This window comes from Eschrichtius robustus, chromosome 4 (assembly GCF_028021215.1).
Source record: "Eschrichtius robustus isolate mEscRob2 chromosome 4, mEscRob2.pri, whole genome shotgun sequence".
Lineage (NCBI taxonomy): Eukaryota > Metazoa > Chordata > Mammalia > Artiodactyla > Eschrichtiidae > Eschrichtius > Eschrichtius robustus.
Window position 1 is genome coordinate 65,082,356 of NC_090827.1, and position 23,898 is coordinate 65,106,253.

A 23,898-nucleotide genomic window follows, 5' to 3' on the forward strand; every position below is an offset into this window, starting at 1 on the left:
CAGATGTGAAGGTGAAAAATATATTACTAGATGTGGAAAGATTCAGGAAAGTTTTTACCTATAGACTTATCTTGAAATATTTACTTAGACTTATTCTATTTAGTTGATAGGTAAATTATATTAGCGATTCGAAGATGGAGAATTATTCTATAAAACATGTACGGTACTGAGTTTCTTTTATCTAGATTGAACTTTAACTCCACAAATTGAGAAAGAGTAGCGGTAGTCACGTGTATGCAATCTAAGGGAATTAAACTTGAAATGCTGTGTGGCACCTCCACTGCTCTCCTTGTTTCCCCTCCATTGCCATCACATAAAATGCATCTCTGTGAGACTAATCCCTATTTACAATCCGTTTGAAATTTATTGCCACAACTGTTTATCAATTACAACAATAAATGGTCCAACAATAAATGGTCATGTTCTATTCCAGTACTTATTTACTAAATGACATATTTGGGACACTGCTAAAAGACATACTCAATTATTATTTTTTCCCCTTCAAAATGGTTGCACAAAGAAATGTAATTGTAATTTTCATTCTCAAGGATATTGCATAATGAAAGTGTGCAGCTTTAAAACACTTATTTAATGGTCTAAATTAGTACCTTTATTAAATATATAAATGCAAAGATCAGTAAAACCACCAAGATTTTCCAGAGATGTTTCTTCATTCTACAGAGCAATTCAGCTCTGCCGTGGTTCCTGTATTTGAATTAACATAAACTATTATCACCATTACAGGACTCAGCAGAAAAGAAGAAAGACACTTCCAATTTTAAAAATTATTCTCTTTATAATTAATAATAATAGTAATAATAATTTTATGTTGCATGAACTTGAGAGATATTAATTTTACCTACTTCTTATAATAACCCGGTTATTAATCATTACCAGTAATTATTTCAGATACATCCAGACATACTTGGTTGATGTGGAGGTGGGAGGCCACAGAGACCATGATAGCAAAGGCAATATTCAATTCAAATAGTTTCCAGGGAACCAGTAGAAGGATACACCTTTAACAAAATGTTAATCTGCTTTATAATGTAATGGGGGAGAATGCAAAGAGTAAAATGATCTGTATAATCTTTTCTCCACTTAAGATCATATGTCTCATCATTTGTGCTTCCTCAACTAGCATTTATCTAAGTTCACCTTCTTCCTGGTGGCAAATGAGCACTATTAAAGTTCTGGCTGGAAACTTCAGGTAAGAAATTTTTAAATCTCATGACAAGCAATACATAAGCAATGCGTAATGTACATGTAGACTTTATATTTTATTCTAAAAGAAATATCAATCATTACAAGTTTGATGGTTAACTTCTGGTTTGTTCCATTGCTTCCCTTTGAAAATGTTTTCAGTTTTCTGGAAATAACTTGAGAGTCCCTCCCCAACTCCAGTTATACAATTCACAATAATTTTATAGATATTGAGGGAATTGTATTATAGAGCAGTAAATTGAGAGTTTTATCTAAATGTGAGCCCAAGGGCCTCTTTAAAGCTTCACTTACCTCAGTTCCAACCAGTGGAAAACTTATTTCTTCCTGCATTAGCCAACACATAAAGTAACAAGTAAGACTTATACCGATGTATGATGAAGGCAAAGATGATTCTCACAAGTGACCACTATGGTCTTTAAGACAGAACATGTATAAAGATCAAGATGACATCCTTCGATGGGTATTTTATTTTCTTAATATTGTGCAGTGGATTTTTTATACCTACATATTTTAAATATACATATATCTCAAATAAATCTCAAATAAGTTTATGCAAAGTCAATTTTATTTATTAAAAACAGAAAATTTAAAGGTTCTCTAAACAAAATCCTGTTGTGCAACCAATTTTGGTATTGTAAATACTGTGTTTGCTTCCTTTGTGCAATTAGGTAAAGCACATTTTTTATTATCATCATCTATGATAAAAATATTCATATATGCTAGCTTCTTTTCAAATATGCTAGCTTTTTCTTAGAATTCAATTGATTTCACAAATATATTAATCATATTTTTAGCTGTAGTCTCTCAAAAAATTTCTGGAAAGATTATATTAGCTTTTCAGTGCTCTTAAGGTCAGAATAATTAAAATCACATTTTCAGACCCTCACATTTCAAAAAAACCTTTTTTTACAACTTCTTTAAACGTCTATGGTCAATATAATTTCTTCATTTGGTTTTCTATTAAATTTAAGAACACAAACAAATCTAAAATTTAACCTCAATAGTTTGACAAATTTCTTAATACTTGTCATATTACTAAGATATTTTTTTAAATCAAAAAGTTTATGACATAACACTGGTTTCTTTTGTGCACATTACTCATCACTAATGTCCAGATACTTTAGACTCCAAGATAAGTGTCATATACCACATCTCTCATGAAGACTCTCCTATCCTTATGCCCCACAAAAAGAAACCTGAAAGCAATCTCTACTCTGTAGAGCTTTGAAACATTTTTTTTACCTGTGTTATTTCATCTGATGGCACTTAGCATTTTCTCTAATTAAGAGAAGGAGAAGGAATTAAAAGAGAAAGATAATAGATTTTAAACATGTCCTTTACTCCAGGGACTATACTTGTTGCTTAATCAATATTATTTTATTTATTTAAATATATATTTATCTTATATATTGTATATATAATTACATAATTTATAGTATTTATTGTAAGTTATTCATTTATTATATATTAATAGATATTTTATTATCTATTTTGTTGTATTATTTTATACTCACAGAAGCATCCTAAGTTGTTTTTAATTTTCATTTTCCAGATGAAAAAACTAAGTTTCATAAATATTAAGCAGCATAATGTTAAGCTAGGACTTCTTCGTCTGATTCTAAAAACTAAATTCTTTTTATAATATCATGCTGACTTTAATATACTATGCCGATTTTTGTTACATTTATGTATGCAATTTTCTTATCTTCCTCTGATAGACTGTAAGATGAATATTAGTATCTCTTTGATTCATCTTTTGCCTAGTAGGGAGTTCTGTGCCTAGTAAGTACCCAGTCAACACATATAACCTGAATAAAGACTATATTCTAGTTGTTTAAACTGGATCTGATTCCCCACTAGTAAATAAAATGAATAAAATAGTAATACACTGTGACCGGTTTTTCATCCTAGTGGATCAACTATTTGAATGTCTCCTGGCAAGTAACTGTGGACCAGGGTGACACCAGCAGACAGAAATTTTGTGCATACCATAAAATCCTACTGCACAGAGCCTTGAATTGACATCCACCCCATGAACTGTCTGATTACTCTGCTAAGCTTTGAATAATACTTTGTAAAGGTAGTAACTGTTTTAATGAAGCAGTTAATGTTTCACTACAGATTATCTTTGGTGATGGGGAGCTCAGAAGAGACACCACTAAAAAAAAAATAAGATTTCTGATTTCAACAGACATTAAAACAAAAAGATTCATCTCTGCTTACTCATAGACATATGCATGCACATACACAGTTTTCATAGAGATTACGTTACTGGGATGACTTGATCCTACATTATTCAGTGTGACTTACACAAATTTATATTGTGCCGTTTATATTGTCTCAGCATGTTTGGGGTACTTTATGGTTCATATACATAGGTGTCTTATAGTTGATAAGGGGGCATGATATACTCTCATGGGCTAATCTATCCTAGTGTTTAACACAGTAGGCTATGGGAGGTAAGGAGCCTTAAAGCTGTTAATACCAGTTCCTTCTTTATTTTGCTGTATGAACTTGTCAAGTTACTCAGCTTCTCTGAGCAATGGTTCTTTCTGTATGTGGGAATAATTATAGTAACTGGTTCACTGGATCTTTTCTTTAGTGAGAAGTAAATGAGATTAATACATGTAAAACACTTTGCACAATGTCTGACACATAGTGAACACAAGTGCTAGTAACAATTTTAAAAATCTGAGTCTAGATGTAAAATAGTTTATTCACATAGGCTTAGCTAGCTTTGGGGCAGCACTTTCAATAGAAGGATGTTTGAATTAGCAATTCTCTTCAAATAGCTCCTATTCACATGTAACATTACCCATCAGCTCTTGTATATATTACTTGCACATAGTTTATTTATTTACTTGTAATTTTTTCTCAGTAATTCATTAACATAAAATATTTTCCTAAACATATTATTAAAGTAGTACTAAATATTGCACTCACTATATTTCTTTGTTCTTTGCATTTTATAAGTATTCTCTTTGCAATAATCCTATCTATTAACAACTAAGAACTACTTAAAAAGTTGAATGTTACTAATGACATTATATAAAATGTATTAAATTTTGGAAAATCTATAGCATTAGCAACTCTACATTTCTGAGTAAGTTCTAGCCCTGTCTGAGGTTTTGGTTCCTAGGCCTGAGTGTAGAGTTGAGACACACGGTGGCTTTAAGCAGCTTAGTAGTAATAATTTAACAATTATAAGATGCAAAGAAAGGGTTGAAGGATCAACTTCAGGAAAAGGATCAGAGAGCAAGAATCATCACCAAAGCTAAAGCAACACGTTGAGAGACAAGACACATGATACCCCTAAATCTCCAATTATCACAAAATTATGATTATAGAGCTACCATGACTAATATCATTTTGTAGAGAGAAGGCTCTTAAGAGTATCAGTGGTTTGAATCAAAACTTAGAAATAATTTGTCTCTCCTTTTTTGCTTAAAAAGCAGAGAAATTCATTTGCGCCACGCCTCATTGAATCTTCTACATCAAGCGACATCATGTTGAACAAGAACATTCTGCTGTTGGCTCTTCAGATAAGTCTCCTAGGAACCACTCTTGGTGGGAATGTTTTGGTTTGGCCAATGGAAGGTAGTCACTGGCTAAATGTTAAGATAATTATAGATGAGCTAATTAAAAAAGAGCATAATGTGACTGTCCTAGTTTCTTCTGGTGCACTTTTCATCACGCCGACCTCTAACCCATCTCTGATATTTGAAATATATAAGGTGCCCTTTGGCAAAGAAAGAATAGAAGGATTGATCAAGGACTTTGTTTTGACATGGATGGAAAATAGACCATCTCCTTTAACCATTTGGAGATTCTATCAGGAGATGGCCAAAGTCATCAAGGACTTCCATATGGTGGCTAGAGAAGTCTGTGATGGTGTTCTCAAAAACCAAAATCTAATGGAAAAGCTGAAGAAAAGCAAATTTGAGGTCTTGGTATCAGATCCAGTATTTCCTTGTGGTGATATAATAGCTTTAAAACTGGGAATTCCATTTATATACTCCTTGAGGTTTTCTCCAGCCTCAACAGTGGAAAAACACTGTGGGAAGGTACCATACCCTCCTTCCTATGTTCCTGCTATTTTATCAGAACTTACTGACCAGATGTCTTTCACTGACAGAATAAGAAATTTCATTTCCTACCATCTACAGGACTACATGTTTAATACGCTTTGGAAATCATGGGATTCCTACTATAGTAAAGCTTTGGGTATGTTACATTTTTTATTATTTAAGTTTGAACAAACAGAGCTTTGTATCACTTCTTCTCTATTTCCCTATGGCTATTCTTCTTCAATCCTACATATTGATTACTGTCTATTACTATCATTTGACAGCAGGAAAGAACATAAAAGACACTATGCTTTGGAACTACAGTGTGTTGTTTTCTAATTTTATGGACTTGAAGGTACCAAATAAGTTCTTTTATGGATAACATCTGGTGACAAATACCTAAGTTTAAAAATAGGACTAAATTCTCATTTAGATATTGCATTGAAAATAGAAATTGCCTAGAAACTTCAGTGGGGTATGGGAAAAGCTGGAAGAAATTAAGCTTTCTACAAGCCCATTATTATAAACATTTGTGCGTGTGTATTTAAAAACATACATGTTTATGGAAAACGTTTGATTATTGCACATAGATTTCTACTGTTTACTAGGCTCTCCCTTAGATAGAGAGGTTACAACAAAGACTGAGATCAAGTTCTTGGATTCAAGGATTTCACAGTCAAGCAGAAGAGACGGCAGACAGGAAAAGGAATACTTACGGTATGAATGATGTGAGTAATGGAAATATGTATAAAGGACAGAGATAGTATAAAGGAGACAGGCAGTATGTGACGAGAGAGAGTGGTATTCTGAAAAACTTCAGAGTTGAGGTGTTGCACCTCAAAAAGAAATCTTTAAACAGTGAATATAAATTTTCCTGCAAACTAAGTGTGGGGAAGGAAACAGTGTGCCCAATATTGTGGAGTCTTAAAATAGCATGTGTGTGCTGGGTATTACTGATGATTCAGTATTTATGAAGGTCAAAGTATAAAGTCAGGAAGCATGGGGAAGAATTTTGGAGATGTCAGGATTGCAAGAATGAATTTATTCAATACGTATTTACAAAGCCTCTAGTATGTCATGCTAAACATTTTAGTGTTTAGCTAAAAAGCAACTGGGAAAGTTGCATTATGGGAAAGAGATGCATTATGACTGGATTGCGTTTTATGTAAAATACTTGGATAGATGCGGACCTAGAGTGGGAGGGTTGTTAGACAGTAGGTTATTGCATCCCTCCTGGAAAGATGCCATAAGAGCATGCACTAGTGAAGTAGCTTATAGGTGGAGAAAAATAATGCAGATGAGACTATAAAGTAAGGCACTTAGGAGAGCAGGCTTTTGATAACCAGTTTCCAATTAAGAGTGTGTGATCACGGACGGGTAATTAAGCCTCTTGTACCTGCACTTATTTATCCCATTTCTAACAGGGTTACTGAAAGAACTAAATGAGTTAACATATAAAAGGATTTTAAGATAGTGTCTAGGAACTAGTAACTATTCAAATTAGTGTTAGCTCTTTTTCAGGTAAAATTAATAAGAGCTGATAATTGATTGGTGTGGAGTATTAAGAGGGATGAGGAAGAGATTAAAATGGTTTATTCTTGTGATATAATTGACATATAACATTACTTAGTTTCAGATGTACAACATAATGATTCGATATTTGTATGTATTTGCTAAATGATCACCACAGTAAGTCTGGTTAACATCTGCCACCACGCATAGTTACAATTTTTTTTCTTGCGATAATAATTTAAAAATATACTTTTAGCAACTTTCAAATATACAATACAGCATATTATCATTAACTATAGTCACCATGCTGTACATTATATTCCCAGGACTTATTTATTTTATAACTGGAAGTTTGTACCCTTTGACCCCCTTCACCCATTTCACCCACCCTCTACCCCTCACCTCTGGCAACCACCAATATGTTCTACTGTATCTATGAGTTAAGGGGTTTTTTTTGTTTTGTTTTAGGTTACACATATAAGTGAGATTGTATGGTATTTGTCTTTTTCTGTCTTATTTCACCTAGCATAATGTCCTCAAGGTCCATCCATGTTGTCCCAAATGGCAGGATTTCCTCCTTTGTTAATGGCTAATATTCCATTATTTGCGTGTGTGTGTGTGTGTGTGTGTGTGTGTGTGTGTGTAGCCAAGACATGAAAACAACATTGGTGGATAAATAAAGAAAATGTGATACCACATGTAGCTATTGTAAATAATGCTGAAATGAACATGTGGGTATAGATATCTTTTCAAGTTAGTTTTCATTTCCTTCTATAAATATTCAGAAGTGGAATTGTTGGATCATATGGTAGTTCTATTTCTTATTTTTTGAGGAACCTCCATACTGTTTTCCATAGTGGCTGTACCAATTTACATTCCTACTAACATTACACAAGGGTTCCCTTTTCTCCACATCCTCACCAACATTTATCTTTTATTTTTTTGGTAACAGTCAAGAGGTGTGAGGTAATCGCTCAGTGTGGTTTTGATTTGCATTTCGTTGATGATTAGTGTTGTTGAGCACCTTTTCATGTATCTGTTGGCCATCTGTATGTCTTTGGGAAAATGTCATTTCAGATCCTCTGCCCATTTTCAGTCATATTGTTTGTATTTTTGCTACTAAGTTGTATAAGTTTTCATATATTTTGGATATTAGCCCCTTATCAGATATATGATTTGCAAATATTTTCTCCCATATGATAGGTTGCCTTTTTATTTTGTTGATAGTTTCCTTTTTTGTGCAGAAGCTTTTTACTTTGATGTAGTCCTACTTGTTTATTTTTGCTTTTGTTGCTTTTGCTTTTGGTAGTAAATCCAAAAAACATCATCAAGACCTATGTCAAGGAGCTTAGTGCCTATATTTTCTTCTAGGAGTTTTGTGGTTTCAGTCCAAACCATAAAAGTCTTTAAACCATTTCAAGTTAATTTTTGTACATGATGTAAGATAGGGGTCCAGTTTCATTCTTTCACATGTGGTTGTGCAGGTTTTCCAACATGATTTATTGAAGAGCTGGTCTTCTCCACTGTATATTCTTGGCTCCTTTGTTATAAATTAATTGACCATATATGAGTGGGTTTATGGGTGAGGAGTATTAAGAGGGATGTAAGTTACAATTGGCTCATCATATTCTCTGGATATATTAAATAGTTACCCCCAAACTCAAAAACAGATATTTATCTCCTGGAATCCAAACAAAAGTCTACCTGTTCTGATTCTTAGAGAGAATAAACTCAGCTAATATGACAATCATGAACTACCTTATGAAGATAAAAGTGAATGGTCAACATCATAGGGCTAAAACTGGACCTTAAAAATTAAGAAAGAGGACAAAGAAATGGCAATTTTATAAGGCAGCAAAGCTGTCAAGAGTTTGAAAACTCTTTAATCTCCTCATGCGTGTAGTAAACTAACAGTGACATCTGAACATGTGCAGAATCTCAGTTAATGAACTAGAGGAATGTACATGGAGAGTTCCTTGGTCACAGTATGTGTCTACATTTTCATCTCATCACTTAACGTTTTTATCAACTACTTGTTCTCAAGCTTGAGATAATAATTATCAGGATTACGATGTTCTTTATTTATGTTGGTGAAATTACCCCTAGATAAACCTTCTCCATGCTGGCAATCTCAAAATCACATGTTTTATTGTATTTTGCTTGTAAGTTAATGCTGGTAATAAAACCACACTATTTTCCCGTCTTAAGATATTAGATTAATCTTTCTTAACAATTTGTTCATGGGAATGTAATGAAGATTTCTAGAAAGGTTCTTACCCTCTGATTTTGATAATCTCATGTTTCTAATCAAATTACACTCTTCTGACTTAGAATGGCTACTTAAACTTTGTTTTACTAAAACACAATATTCTTATTGATGTCCAGGGACTTGAGCACTCATATTCAAAAGGTCAGGTAAAAAATAAAAGTACTGACATGACAGAGTAATTTATTTTTTTGCAAGACTTTGTACATGTGGATTGATAAATGAGGATGATGAATGGAACTGACTTGTAAAAATAACTTATTTCCAATTTGTAATTTGAATTTACCTTTTAATTTAGCTTGACTGCTCTAATCAAAGTCATTTCAACAAATCCATATCTACTCAGTTCTCAAATTGTCACACCTGAGTAAATAAATAGAAGACAACTTTCTTTCTATAAGATTATTTTTCTGCAGTGGTATGCTATAAGAACCTCAGAGTGAGTCTATCTCTGTTAATTGCTATGAATTGGATATTATCATGTGAAAATTACTTCTTTTATTTCAGGTAACAGGTATTTGGTTGAAACTCATGGATATCATTATAGTAAGAGCAGGCAATATTTGTTGATAAGTGCTTCACATGTAATATATACCTTAATCCTTGCCATGAACTTGTGAAGAAAAATCTACTATCACAAATGAGAATATTGAGGCTTAGAAATAGTGAACATGTTAAAATCAAATCATATAGCTACTAGGTTGAGAGAATTTTCAAACAAGTCTTTCTGACACCAAAGCATCGAGAACAATTTTTCTCTCCTTTAAAATCTTCAGGTACAAATTCATCAATTATTCAGAATATTTTAGGTTTAAACTTTCTTGGGTACTTTTCTTCTTCCTTTCTATGTATTCAGTTTTTACAGTCTACTATTTTATTTCTCACCTATTTAATTTGCCGAATTGAGTTTAATTGGGCCTTGTTATCACTAGGCACCTTGTTATTCCTTTAGGCATAGCAATACTGTTGCCTGGGGTAATTTGCCTGAGGATAACTTTCTGGTCTTAAGAGAGCTTCACTTTAACTGAAAGTTAGAAATGGCTTCTGCAGATTTCAAATATATTTGTCTAAAGTTGATCCAGGTAAATTTTATTTTTTGTTTATATTAACAAGAAAAAAAGCTGCCACCAAAATTGGGGAAACATTTAGGGAAATGATAATGTAGCATTTTAATGCCAGTAAAAATACTTATAATCCATAAATATTACCTCTTGCTACCAACAGTTTTACCCTGTGGCTACTATAAAAACAAAGAGTTTTTTTGTGAGTAACATTTACATATTAGATTTATATAAATATACAATGTATTTTTACATATGAATAATCTCTAAAAACGAATGCCATCTATAATAACAATAGACAATCATGCAAATATATTAAGTTCAATAGGAAAAACAGCAGACCTTCATAAAAGAAAAAATCTTGACCGTAGTATTCAGATCTTTACATGAACGAGTTACTCACTAAGCACAGGTAATTAATGTAAAATAAAGTGCTAGAAATGAGACATATTTGAGTGTTTGTATCTGCACAGTGCTTGATTTCCAGTTGTCATTTTAAAGGAGAAAAAAATATATTGGAATACACTCTTCTTTTCCCTGAAGAGTAATACATTTTGGTTTGGAACGTTCTTTTTCTTTCTTTTATTCTCTTCCTGTTTTTCCTTTGCTTCCCTCTCTCCTTCCTTCCTTTCTTCTTCTATTTCAAAATTTAAGTTAATCTTGATTGGTTAGAATTTTTCAAATCACCACTGGTAGCATTCCCTTTTACACAATCACCCATCAGCTGGATGATAGCCATAGGCGGCATGACAACCAAGATGGAACTTGCTGTGGGACATGCACAATTCCCAGGAACAGCTTTCACTCTTTTTTGCTCCCACTCAATGAAAGGGAATGAAGGTTATAATCTTTATAGGTATAATCTTGAGCTTTATATCTGTGTATTTCTTAAATCATTTTTGAACTTTGCAACTGAATATATTGTTAGTGATAGATCATTTGTGATGTGCCTGGAGACTGAGCATCACTGACACTTGTGGAGGAAATTGCAAGTGTTTGGGAACATCTGCACTAAAGCTCAGGTGTCCCAGGGGGCTATTGTCTGAGGAGTGGAAGAGAGGAGGTGGGTCTAAGTGATGAGATCTAGGCGATCTGATCTGGTTAAACTGATCATTTTAAAGTCAGATTCTCTCCCTACAATATCAAATATAGCTAACATTTATTGAGTACAAATGCTATTCTGAATAATTTACATGCATTGCTTCACTCAGTCCTCATAACTACAGAAAATATGCACTGTCATTCTCCCCTATTTTGTAATGGTGCTGAGTAACTTGTCTGGGGTTACAATCAAGGAAGTGGTGAAGGATTTAATGCCAGACCAAGGGCTAAAAAGAAAGCTTTAGACAATACTCAGTTTATACAGGGTAAAACAAAGGGGCAAAAAGAAAGCTCACCTAAATTTAAAATTTCAAATTAGATTTCTGTGCATTAATTTTGTATCTGGCTACTTTACCAAATTCATTGATTAGCTCTAGTAGTTTTCTGGTAGAATTAATGCACAGAAATCTCTTGCATTCCTATACACTAATGATGCAAAATATGAAAGAGAAATTAAGGAAACACTCCCATTTACCATTGCAACAAAAAGAACAAAATACCTAGGAATAAACCTACCTAAGGAGACAAAACACCTGTATGCAGAAAATTATAAGACACTGATGAAATTAAAGATGATACAAACAGATGGAGAGATATACCATGTTCTTGGATTGGAAGAATCAACATTGTGAAAATGACTATACTACTCAAAGCAATCTACAGATTCAATACAGTCTCTATCAAACTACCAATGGCACTTTTCACTAGAGCTAGAACAAAAAATTTCACAATTTGTATGGAAACACAAAAGACCTCGAATAGCCAAAGCAATATTGAGAAAGAAAAACAGAGCTGGAGGAATCAGGCTCCCTGACTTCAGACTATACTACAAAGCTACAGTAATCAAGACAGTATGGTACTGGCCAAAGAACAGAAATATAAATCAATGGAACAGGATAGAAAGCCCAGAGATAAACCCATGCACATATGCTGACCTTATCTTTGATAAAAGAGGCAAGAATATACAATGGAGAAAAGAGAGCCTCTTCAATAAGTGGCGCTGGGAAAACTGGACAGCTGCATGCAAAAGAATGAAATTAGAGCACTCCCTAACACCATACACAAAAATAAACTCAAAATGGATTAAAGACCTAAACATAAGGTCAGACACTATAAAACTCTTAGAGGAAAACATAGGCAGAACACTCTATGACATAAATCACAGAAAGATCCTTTTTGACCCACCTCCTAGAGAAATGGAAACAAAAATAAACAAATGGGACCTAATGAAACTTAAAAGCTTTTGCACAGCAAAGGAAACCATAAACAAGACCAAAAGACAACCCTCAGAATGGGAGAAAATATTTGCAAACGAAGCAACTGACAAAGGGTTAATCTCAAAATTTACAAGCAGCTCATGCAGCTCAATATCAAAAAAACAAAGAGCCCAATCCAAAAATGGGCAGAAGACCTGAATAGACATTTCTCCAAAGAAGATATACAGATTGCCAGCAAACACATGAAAGGATGCTCAACATCACTAATCATTAGAGAAATTCAAATCCAAACTACAATGAGGTATCACCTCACACTGGTCATGGCCATCAACAGAAAATCTACAAACAATAAATTTTGGAAAGGGTGTGGAGAAAAGGGAACCCTCTTGCACTGTTGGTGGGAATGTGAATTGATACCACCACTATGGAGAACAGTACGGAGGTTCCTTAAAAAATTAAAAATAGAACTACCATATGACCCATCAATCCCACTACTGGGCATATACCCTGAGAAAACCATAATTCAAAAAGAGTCATGTACCACAATGTTCATTGAAGCTCTATTTACAATAGCCAGGACATGGAAGCAATCTAAGTGTCCATTGACAGATGAATGGATAAAGAAGATGTGGCACATATATACAATGGACTATTGCTCAGCCATAAAAAGAAACAAAACTGTGTTATTTCTAGTGAGATGGATGGACATAGAGTCTGTCATACAGAGTGAAGTAAGTCAGAAAGATAAAAACAAATACTGTATGCTAACACATATATATGGAATCTAAAAAATTAAAAATGGTTCTGAAGAACCTAGGGGAAAGACAGGAATAAAGAGCAGACATAGAGAATGGACTTGAGAACACAGGGAGGGGGAAGGGTAAGCTGGGACAAAGTGAGAGACTGGCATGGACATATATACACTACCAAATGTAAAATAGATAGCTAGTGGGAAGCAGCTGCATAGCACAGGGAGATCAGTTTGGTGGTTTGTGTCCACCTAGAGGGGTGGGATAGGGAGGGTGGGAGGGAGATGCAAGAGGGACGATATATGGGGATATATGTATAGCTGATTCACTTTGTTATACAGCAGAAACTAACACACCATTGTAAAGCAATTATACTCCAATAAAGATGTTAACAAAAAAGAAACAATCCATCATATTAAAAACGTATAAATGAAGAAAATTAAAAATAAATAAAATTTCAAATGAATTAACTAAATGACAATCAAGGAACTCAAACAAAATTGAAGTACTAATGTAAGGCTAAAACTTTAAAGTTACTAAAGAGTTGATTACTCAGGTTCCTAAAACAGTGTGAAGACTGGTTTGTAGGCTTTTGTGGCCTCTGGAGCCACCTCCAAATCTGAGTGACAACGAGAAATGATCAGCACAATTAAATCCTAGCATCCAGGGCAATGTACAGAAAGAGGAAAGCTTCAAGCCAGGGCATGTGTTTGGGGAAAAAAATTGTAAGAAAAACTCCTGTACAAAAGTGTTGTTTTAAACATTCTCAATTCAAACTAATAGCATTATACATTTTAAGATACTTTAAGTCTAATTTAGTTTTATACAGATGACTAACATTCTCCAACAAGTGTTATATACAAAACCTCGTTAAATCTTATTCTGAGAAATGTATGTCTGTTTTATTCCCCTTTGGAGTCCTCTCTTTCAAAATAGAGAATGAAAAGGAGCAATTGATTCTGAAGGGGAACAAAATCTTCCACCCCAAAATGTGTCTCTTTGGCTTGAGGATTATCTGGAGCTGATTGCTTTTAAGAGACAAAGACTCAGGAAGTCTTTCTTTTTACCTTCCCTTTAACTGCTTAAAAGAATTTAGATAAGAGGCCCTGTCCAGGAAGTGCCCTCTCACCAGAGAAATCTACAGAGAACAATGGCTACTGTGGTAGGAAAACTCAGCAGGGCCTGGAGAGCAAAGTCCAATCTGCATCCCATTGTCTCTATGGCACAGCAAACATTTGTTTACCAAATATTTGTTTTTCCATCTATATGTGAATTGCCTTCCTCCACTCTAAAGCCCCAAACCCTTACCCCCTTCTCCTTCCCTCAGGTGGCATATAGGCCTCAGTTGCCTAACTTGTTCTTGGGCCTCATAGTCTTGAGGAGACCCCGCATGTCACTAAATTTGGTTTTTCTCCTGTTCATCTGTGTCACGTCGATTTAATTTTTAGATGAGCCAAAAGAACCTAGAAAAGGTAGAGGGAAAGATTTTTTCCTCTCCGACAATTCAAAGTACAAGAACAATATCGTAATTGGTGCAAATTTTCTATGACTATTTTTCACTCATGGTACTTATGTATTGTTTCACAGGCATATGTTTTTTAAATTATTTTCTGAGCTCTTTAGTTATGTTTAAGATGTCATTATCAAATATTCACCATTGTGAAATGTAATGTTTTCTAATTTTTACTGTTATAAAATGTATCTCAACTATTCAATTTAAAAAGTAGATTACAGAAGAAGGAACATTGGACTGGGAACCAGAATACTAGTGCATTTCCAGCATTGTGACTTTCAGATTATTTAAACCTCTGTTGATCGATCTATTTTCTTACATACAAAATGATGGAGATGGGCAAACTGGACTTATGTTGGCTATAGAATGACAATCCCACATGCTATTACTGAAACCGTATCCAGAAGAGCTATAGTGAACTCATAAAGCAAACAAATATGTGGTCGTTTTAAATTACAGAACTTCATTTTTTCATGAAATTATGCATATTTAGCATATTATTTTTTCACTGATGGAAATTTAAATCTAAGCTTATACTGCATGTGTCCCCAAACATAATTTATTTTTTAATCTCTTCATCATTTTTGAATTTGTAAATTATGAAGCATTTCAGGTATACAGGAAACCAGAGAATAAACGGAACAGACACCTACACTGATGGCAATGAGATTAAACACTTTAACATCCAAGAATAATTTGAAAACAAAAATAATATATATATATCAGCTACTAATTAATTCTATTATCTCCTATTGTCTTTATTAAATTATATAATTTTGTTATTGTCCTGAAGAGACCACTTAACAGTGGAAAGTTAACTCCTTGAACTCTTGAATTTTTGTTTAAATTCAGGGTAATTTAGGGCTGCCTACCTGCATTTGATTCTTGGGTATATTTTGATAAGCTTTTAAATGTTATCATAGCAGTTGCTAGTGAGTAATGTCTAATTAATTACTATATTATACTTACAAGGACTTCAATAATTGAATAAATCTCAGTATTTTATAAATAAATTTTCAGTTATCCTTTACAGGTTGTTGTTTTTTGTCTCCTTTTTATAAGAAGGTCATGACAGCAACAGATTTCTTTATGAAGCTATTTTAAATTCTCTTCACTAGGCCATTTTAATGGCCATCAAGATTAGTCATACTCTTCTCCTGCTGTTTTGTTTCAAAATCTAATTAATTTTAAAATTACTGCCCCTATAACCAAATTGAGGCTAGCTCTTGAAAGGACACAAATACAATCATTCTAAAAACATCACTTCTCTCTCCCCTCTTTCCCTTTCTCTGCCTTCCTGGTCCTTTTGTTCCTTAAAGTGACACAATGACACAATTCAAGGGCAAAAGATCATAAAGAGAAAACCCAGCACTTAATTTCCAATCTCAGTTCCTGGTTTCTATCCTTTTAATCACTTTATTTGTTCTTATTTTCTCTTTTTAATGGCAGCCTTTAAAGATTTTAACTTTTAAAATAGCACCAGTATATAGTTGCCCTTGTTCAGTTTGGCGTTCACTAAGAACCTCAACTAACAGATATCATTACATCCATGTCTAGCCAGTAATTCTGTAGCTAACCCGCTGATTTACTGGTCAATCTTTAGACAAATTTATTAAACTGCTAACATTACTAAACTCTTGCTCTGAACCAAGCAGTCTGCAAAGCAGCTTTGCAGATATTATTGCTAATTTACAATGTAATATAACAAATTAGCATCATCTCTCATTTACACATGAGAAAACTAAGGCTGAGAGGGTCTAGATAATTCATCAGGGTCACAAATCTTGTTAAGGGTCAGTTTTTGAATCCGGGGCTGTTGAACTCTAGAGTTCACCTAATTTAAGCTACTAAACAGCTCTGAGTAAAAAGCGTATGGTTTCTCAGGGTGCTGGTCGCTGTCTCCTTGATTGTGTATAAAGATATCATAGGGAAGAAAATAAAAAATTTCCCTGCAACAAGGAGACAGTGATCAATTTGCTTTATCAGAGAAGAAAACTGTCCTCTATCAAATGTGTAGTAAATTACTATATTACCCAATTAATCTAAAAGTTCTTGAAGTGTTTGAGCAAACCTCCTCTAAGGGAAGCTTGTTTTTAATATTTTCCTAAATATGAGCCATGGGGAAATGATAATAATGCTGGTCACTGGGCATTGCCAAAGTTCCTGAAACTTAACAAAGATGAGACATGACATTGTAAAAAGCCAGAAATGAGTGAAATAGTGTTATGATTATCGTCCCAATTGTACTACTCTGTCAAATATGCTTCTGGATATTCTGAATTGCTTTTGCAATTCAACATTAGTTTCATTATCCATGAAATGGAGTAAATCACGTCTGCTAAGCAAGATTATGAAAAGGATTGAGTTAGACAATGCATGTAGAAATGCCTTATAATAAAGATAGCCAGCTTGAAAGTTCTGCAAGTGTTGGCAAAGTGACTTTAGCAGTGGGAAGTATTATTTTTCACTTAACCTAATTTGGGGAAAGATATACTAAATTGAAGGCACATTTTATAAATTATGGTTATTTTCACAGAGAACACAGATATCAGGCTTATAACCTGCCTGCTTCTTTTTTTTTAAAATAGGGCCAGATTTCATTTCTTTTGTTGGACTAATCATATTAATATATTCAAGAATTTGAGTTATATTGTTTTCCTTTTAATCTATAGATCAATTGACTTATGAATGAGTGTAGCGATCGCATTAGATATTATTTTGTTTGAAAAAATAATCTACCTAAATATACTTTGAAAGTTTCTTTTCGTCTTAAAAGATCTGTAGTAGGATGGTTTCCATAATGGATATCACCATGCCAAAGAGGTTTTCCCATCTTCTGATTTTTAATTTGACTCTGATTGAAATTGTTCTAAGTGGGAATGTGCTAATTTAGCCAACAGATGATAGCCATTGGTTAAACATTAAGATCATTTTAGAAGAGTTGAATCAAAGAAATCACAATGTGACTGTACAGGCTTCATCAGCGACTCTATTCGTCAACTCCATTGATGATTCTCTTGTGAATTTTGAGGTGATATCTGTTTCCTACAAGAAAAGCAACATCGACTCCTTAATTGAACATCTGATAATGCTGTGGATAGATCACAGACCAACTCCTCTCACACTCTGGACTGTCCACAAAGAACTAGGAAAACTCCTACATACTTTTTTTTGAATTAATATACAAATCTGTGATGGAGTATTAAAGAGCCCCAAGTTAATGGCAAGACTTCAGAAAGGAGGCTTTGATGTGCTGCTAGCCGACCCAGTAACAATCTGTGGAGAACTGTTGCTCTGAAATCAGGAATTCCATTTATGTACAGGTCGAGGTTCTCTCCAGCCTCAGCAGTGGAGAGACACTGTGGAAAAATCCCAGCACCTGCCTCCTATGTACCTGCGGCACTTTCAGAGCTCACTGACCAGATGACCTTTGGTAAAAGGGTTAAAAATACCACATCTTATCCTCTGCAAGACTATATATTTCAGTCCTACTGGGGAGAATGGAATTCATACTACAGCAAAATCCTAGGTAAGTCTCTATAATATTCTCTTACTATTGATTCCAGATATCTTATTTATTCTTATTGTTAATACAGCAGAAGGTTTCCATACCACTGCCCATGCCAAGCTGAAGTAAATACACTTATTATATCTTTGTACACATCCTTGAACATTATTTCTGGATAAATTCCTAGAAAAGGGAGTGGTGGTATTAATACGTATGTTGTTGTCTCAAAGCAAATAATGTTGTGCTTATGTAGGTAATAGCTTTTCAATGTGTAAATCAATCTTCAAATATAAATGAAAATACTTTTACTAGGGTAAATTATGACACTGCTAAAAAATACCTTGACACACATTTTGAAGTGATACCTGATTTACTTTCCCTTCTTCATTCTTCACTTTTTCTTTGTCTGAGGAAGCTTTAAAAAGCCTAGGATTAGGCATTGGAAACTTGAATTTATACTCTTCTCTGCCTCTCACTATCTCTCCATCCTTAGGTTCCCCTGGGTGCTTGTGCCAGCACTGCCTCCAACTTAATTGCTCAGGGACCTTTGGCAAACCTCAAGGTTCCTTGTCTCACAGATCCCGTTATGGGCATCAAACAAAATAAAACAAACTGTCAAGGCCAGTTCTGGTTCATTGTATATATTATTTCTTTTTCTCATCTTCATGAGTCTTCCTTTCTTTATTTTTCTGTTTTCTTTTCTAATTAATGCTTTTTTTCTCTAGATCTATTAGTAGTAGCAGGGATACTAATTAACAGCAAAAATTAATAGTTGATGCTACCAATGGTACTTTCTTACAAAGGTAATATGCAAAATACTATTCTTTTACTCACATTTTGCCCTTCCTCTGTCCCTCCCTTTATTTCTTTTCTTCCTTATTCCCTCTCTCCCTATCTTCCTTCATTTCTTTTACTTTCTTCCTTCCCTCTTCCTTCCTTCCTTCCTCTTTCCCTCCCTCCTTCCTTCCTTCCTTCCATCCATCTCGCTTTCTTTGTGTAGAAAAGTTACCAAATACCAGCCCAGTACCTACCTCTTTTCTATGTACTGGGAATACAACAGTTAGCAAAACAGATCAAAATCTCTACTCTACCCTTATGGAGCTCACACTAGTAAAAGCAGGCAGTCAACAAATAAAATGAATCTATAAAATATACAGGGTGTTAGACTGTGATATATGCTATGTAGTAAAACACGAAGACTAGACAGTTTTGCAAGTAGTGTTATACTTATAAGTAGGGTGGCAAAGGAAGGTCTGAAATGAAAAGATGACATTCAGACAAAGACCTGAGAGCAGTGAGGGTGAGAACCAGTAGGATACCTGGAGGAAAATCATTTCAGGCATAGGTAAAAACAAGTGCAAAAACCCATGGCAGGCCATAGATGCAGGACTTATAAGGATTTACAATAAAGATTTAATATAACTTGACCTTAAATCTTACCTTTCACAAGTAGAATCTGTAAAATTTTTCTCTTTCCTTGATTTTGGAATACTCTTTATCCTGTTTTCCATCACTTTTAAACTTCTTTGTGGAATTAGTCTAGAGGAAAGATATTGAACATATCACACACATATAAATAAAACATATGCAAGGTAATTAAATTTTGCACATACTTTTGTGGATATGGTAGAATTTTGAAAGTAAAATTCTGTGTTTTTATATCTTTTATAATGTAATATAACTATATTTTCTTTTTTTCTGGGTTCCAAATTTCATATGCTTCAAAAACATATTTCGCTTTAAATTTAGGTGTTATTCACATGATTATTTCCCAAGACATTTGAAATGTGTGCTATAATAGTTATCACTGCGCATATATGTATCACACACCAACTACTGTGGGTTTTGAATAAGGTAACTGTCTATAAATAGGGAGATGTAAAAAGTAAAATAGTGAAGGGCCTTGCAAAGCACAGGAGATTCTGGGTTCAAGTTCCATTTGCTAAATGTGTGATATCAGGCAGGTAAACTCAAGTCACAGCACATCCTTCTCCTTAAAATGGGGAAATTATTTCACAGTACTCTTTAGGATGACCATATGACACTTTATGGATGGAAATGTTATGTCAATTATGAAGGATTATACTTATGCTGAATATTATTTACACCAAACTACACAAGAACTCTGTAATGACAATGCCCTAATTATACTATCATGGGACTATGTACATAGAAAGTAGTCAGTAAATATTTGTAGAACATAAACAGCCTCTGGGATATACTAAATCTCCCTTCTCAAAGGAAACCATGACAAATTATATAACGTGTGAAAAAGCCTTTGTGAAACAGAATGTTCCCAACTTCTTATTTGCATAGTATACTAATCTAGCTTCAGAAATCCCACATATTAAGAAATTAAATATTTTATTTACTTAAATCCTTTATGCTCCTCATGTTACTAAATGTAGTTGAACAACAAATAACTACCTTGAATATTTTATTTCAAATCAAGCTATATTTCCAAGAAGAACTGGTAAAATCCAATTTGTCTTTTGTTTTCAATTACATTCTTAAAGTATTAGAGACACCTGTTAAATGTAAATTGATACTGAAATAGGGCAGGTACCTTATATTTGATATTATTATCTTTGAACACAAGAGATTTCATAATGTCAAATTTCTGGGAAGTTTCCATTTCAATGAGTGTTCTTCAGTTCTGTGAGAAAAATAGAAGAGAAAAATAGCATGCTTAAATGTGGTTAAAAAACAAACAAAAACCCTCAAAAATCTATTTTGAAAGAAATAGAAGTAACAAGGAAATATCTAACTTCACTGGTTAAAAATTCTGTTTTATTTATCAGTGAAGAAATCTTTTATGAATGAAGTAAATTAAAATTATCATCAATTCAATTTTAAATATGCTTCTAACACCTAATGGAACAGGCATATCTGGGAATATGCCGATATTGTTATTCATATTAAGGAGTGAATCTATTAATAAATCTTGCCCTGGCTAATTGTTCTGCAAGGCATCTTCAAATTGCACTGAGTCTGATCTCTCCCCCAACCTCAGAGAGATTTGCTGTACATATAGCACATAGGTAGTTCTCATGTGGGAAGGATTTGAGACTAGCCTTTGCTACAGCTATAGGAAGGCCAAGGACTTGAATGTTGTAATGAAAATAGTTAAACCGGTAAAGAAACTGAATAGTCCCATTTTGCCTGTGTCTTTTGGTTTCCTGGTCTGTCTCCATTTTTCCCAGCACACTGCAGACAGGAGAGAGGAAAGCCCAGTACTAATCTATGTAACACTCATCCAGTGCAGCCTGCTTTTACCTCTAAGTACCGTGTGGGTTCCATGTTGGTCCCTCTTTCCCTGCTGCTAAATTTTAGATGGATTCCCTAGAACTATCCCTACCTTTTCCCAGACCATTAAAATAAATAAATTAATTAAATAAATAAGCCTCATAACATTTCCCATCTACCCCACTTGACTGAAACTGGGCTAGGTTACTCACTACGTTTTTTACATTTGATTTCTGGCACCCTTTCTGGGCCCAATATTATTTTATTTGTTTGTTTTTCTGTAACTCACTCCCATTCTAATCCTCATTGCCAATATCTCATCCTTTCCCTGGAAAACGTGGATCTCTCTGTTAATCTGCTCTCACATAGGCTTTTAATTCCTTCTCACATACGGTCTTCCTGTGGCCAGTGCTGTGAGATTTTTAAAATTCTCTGTAACCTTTCTTTGGAGGTAAAACATAAATCATAAATTGTACAGCTCATTGCAGTTTTGCAATATAAAGCCACCCATGCAACCAGCACCCAAGCCAATACGCAAAACATTATTACACCCATAACGTCTTATGCCTCCTTACATCAGTCCCTACAACTCCTATCTAAGGGTAACGACTTTCTTGACCTCTAACACCACAGATTAAACTTGCCTGATTTTAAACTGTATAATTGAACCACACATTATGGCTCTTTTGTATTTTGCTCCTTTTATTTAACATCATTTTTTTTTTTTTTTTGTCCAGGTCGTTGCATGTAGGTATAGTATGTTCATTCTCAAATCTGTCTATTGAATTAATATACATTTTACTTACCTATTCTACTGTTGTTGGTCATGTAGGGTATCTTGGTTTTGGCTATGTATGATAAACACTGCTATGAACATTCTTGTGCATTTCTTTTGGTGAATACATGTATGTCATAGTATGGGGTATACACATAAGAGTGGAATTGCTAAGTCATAGGTTATGCATCTGTTTAGCTTTAGAAGATATTGCTAAATTCTAGTTTCCCAAGCACTTGTGCTGATTGATAATCTCATCAGCCATTTACTAGGATTCCAATTGTTTTCCATTTTCATCTCACTGGGCATTTTCTTTTTTCTTTTATTTTAATTGTAACCATATTGTTGATGTGCTCATTATTATTTTTTATTAAAGGTTAATTTGCATGTTTCTTTTTAAAAAGTACATAAAGCATACAGTGCTTTGTTTTATCAGATGTATATACCTTTGTAACCAACACGTCAATCAATCTCTAAGATCCCTTTCTAACATGGCAGCTCTCCAGAACTTTTTAGACACTTATCAGACTGAATAACTCCTACCATTTAGTTCAGTTTTCTTACTTACTTCCATTTTTCTTTTTTTATTGAACTATAATTGATTTACAATATTATAATATATTTGTTTCAGGTGTATGACAGTGATTCAATATTTTTATAGATGATACCCCATTTAAAGTTGTAAAACACTAGCTATATTCTCTGTGCTGTACAATATATCCTTATTGCTTATTTATTTTACATATAGTAGTTTGTATCTCTTAATCCCACTTCCCCCTCCCCACTGGTAACCACTGGTTTGTTCTCTATATCTGTGAGTCTGTTTTGTTATGTACATTTGTTTGTTTTATTTTTTAGATTCCAAATATAAGTGATAACTTAGAGCACTTGTCTTTCTCTGTCCAACTTATTTTACTAAGCATAATATCCTCTAGGTCCATCCACATTGTTGCAAATGGCAGATTTCACTCTTTTTTATGGCTGAGTAATATTCCATTGTGTCTATGTATGTGTATATATAAAAACCTCACATCTTCTTTATCCATTCTTCTGTTGGTGAACACTTAGATTACTTCCATAACTTGACTATTGTAAATAATGCTGCTATGAACATTGGGGTGCATATATCTTTTTGAATTAGTGTTTTTGTTTTCTTTGGACTTCCATTTTTCTCTCTTGAGCTTTTTAATACACCCTATAATCATTTTAACTGTAAAAGTAACATCATTACATTGTCATTCATGTTCAATCTGTGATCCATCAAGCATCTCTGGTCTAGTCTTCTATTCAGTGATTTGGCAGCTAATGCCCTTCCTAGATGTACCAAGTGTACATCTAAATGTGAGTGGACTAGAATACCTAGAGAAGGTGTAACCAAGGGAACAGGAGAGGTGATGCTTGTAATCCCAGCAACTCAGCCCCAGAGAACATGGTTACAGCAGGGAAGGCAGTGCACACGACTCAGGCCTCCTGGCTGCAATGGTGCTTGCAGCCACAGGTAACCAGGCAGCAGTGGGAGCAGTGTCTATGACTCTGTCCCTCTAACCATGGAGACACCCACAACTCCAGGCCCTCGCCCCTGCCTCCAGTGGTAGTGCCTGTGAACCCAATAACCCCGAAAACAGCGGAGGAACCCGTGACCCCCACTTCCCTCCATCT

The 23,898-nt window shown here is 34.2% G+C and overlaps 1 protein-coding gene and 1 long non-coding RNA gene across 2 annotated transcripts in view; one reads left to right on the forward strand and one right to left on the reverse strand.

Annotated features, from left to right (window-relative positions):
- Positions 1–4,730: 4,730 nt before the first annotated feature.
- Positions 4,731–23,898, forward strand: part of LOC137764133 (UDP-glucuronosyltransferase 2A2-like) — a 47,612-nt gene continuing 28,444 nt past the window's right edge. Inside the window, 3 exon segments of the mRNA XM_068542856.1 lie at positions 4,731–5,448; positions 17,611–17,994; positions 17,997–18,239. Of these exon segments, the coding sequence (XP_068398957.1) occupies positions 4,731–5,448; positions 17,611–17,994; positions 17,997–18,239 (1,345 nt within the window).
- The window catches only part of LOC137764137 (uncharacterized), a 31,447-nt gene continuing 28,363 nt past the window's right edge, over positions 20,815–23,898 (reverse strand). Inside the window, exon 3 of the long non-coding RNA XR_011073923.1 lies at positions 20,815–20,874. This is a non-coding gene — a long non-coding RNA (uncharacterized lncRNA). The remainder of the gene's footprint in view (positions 20,875–23,898) is intronic.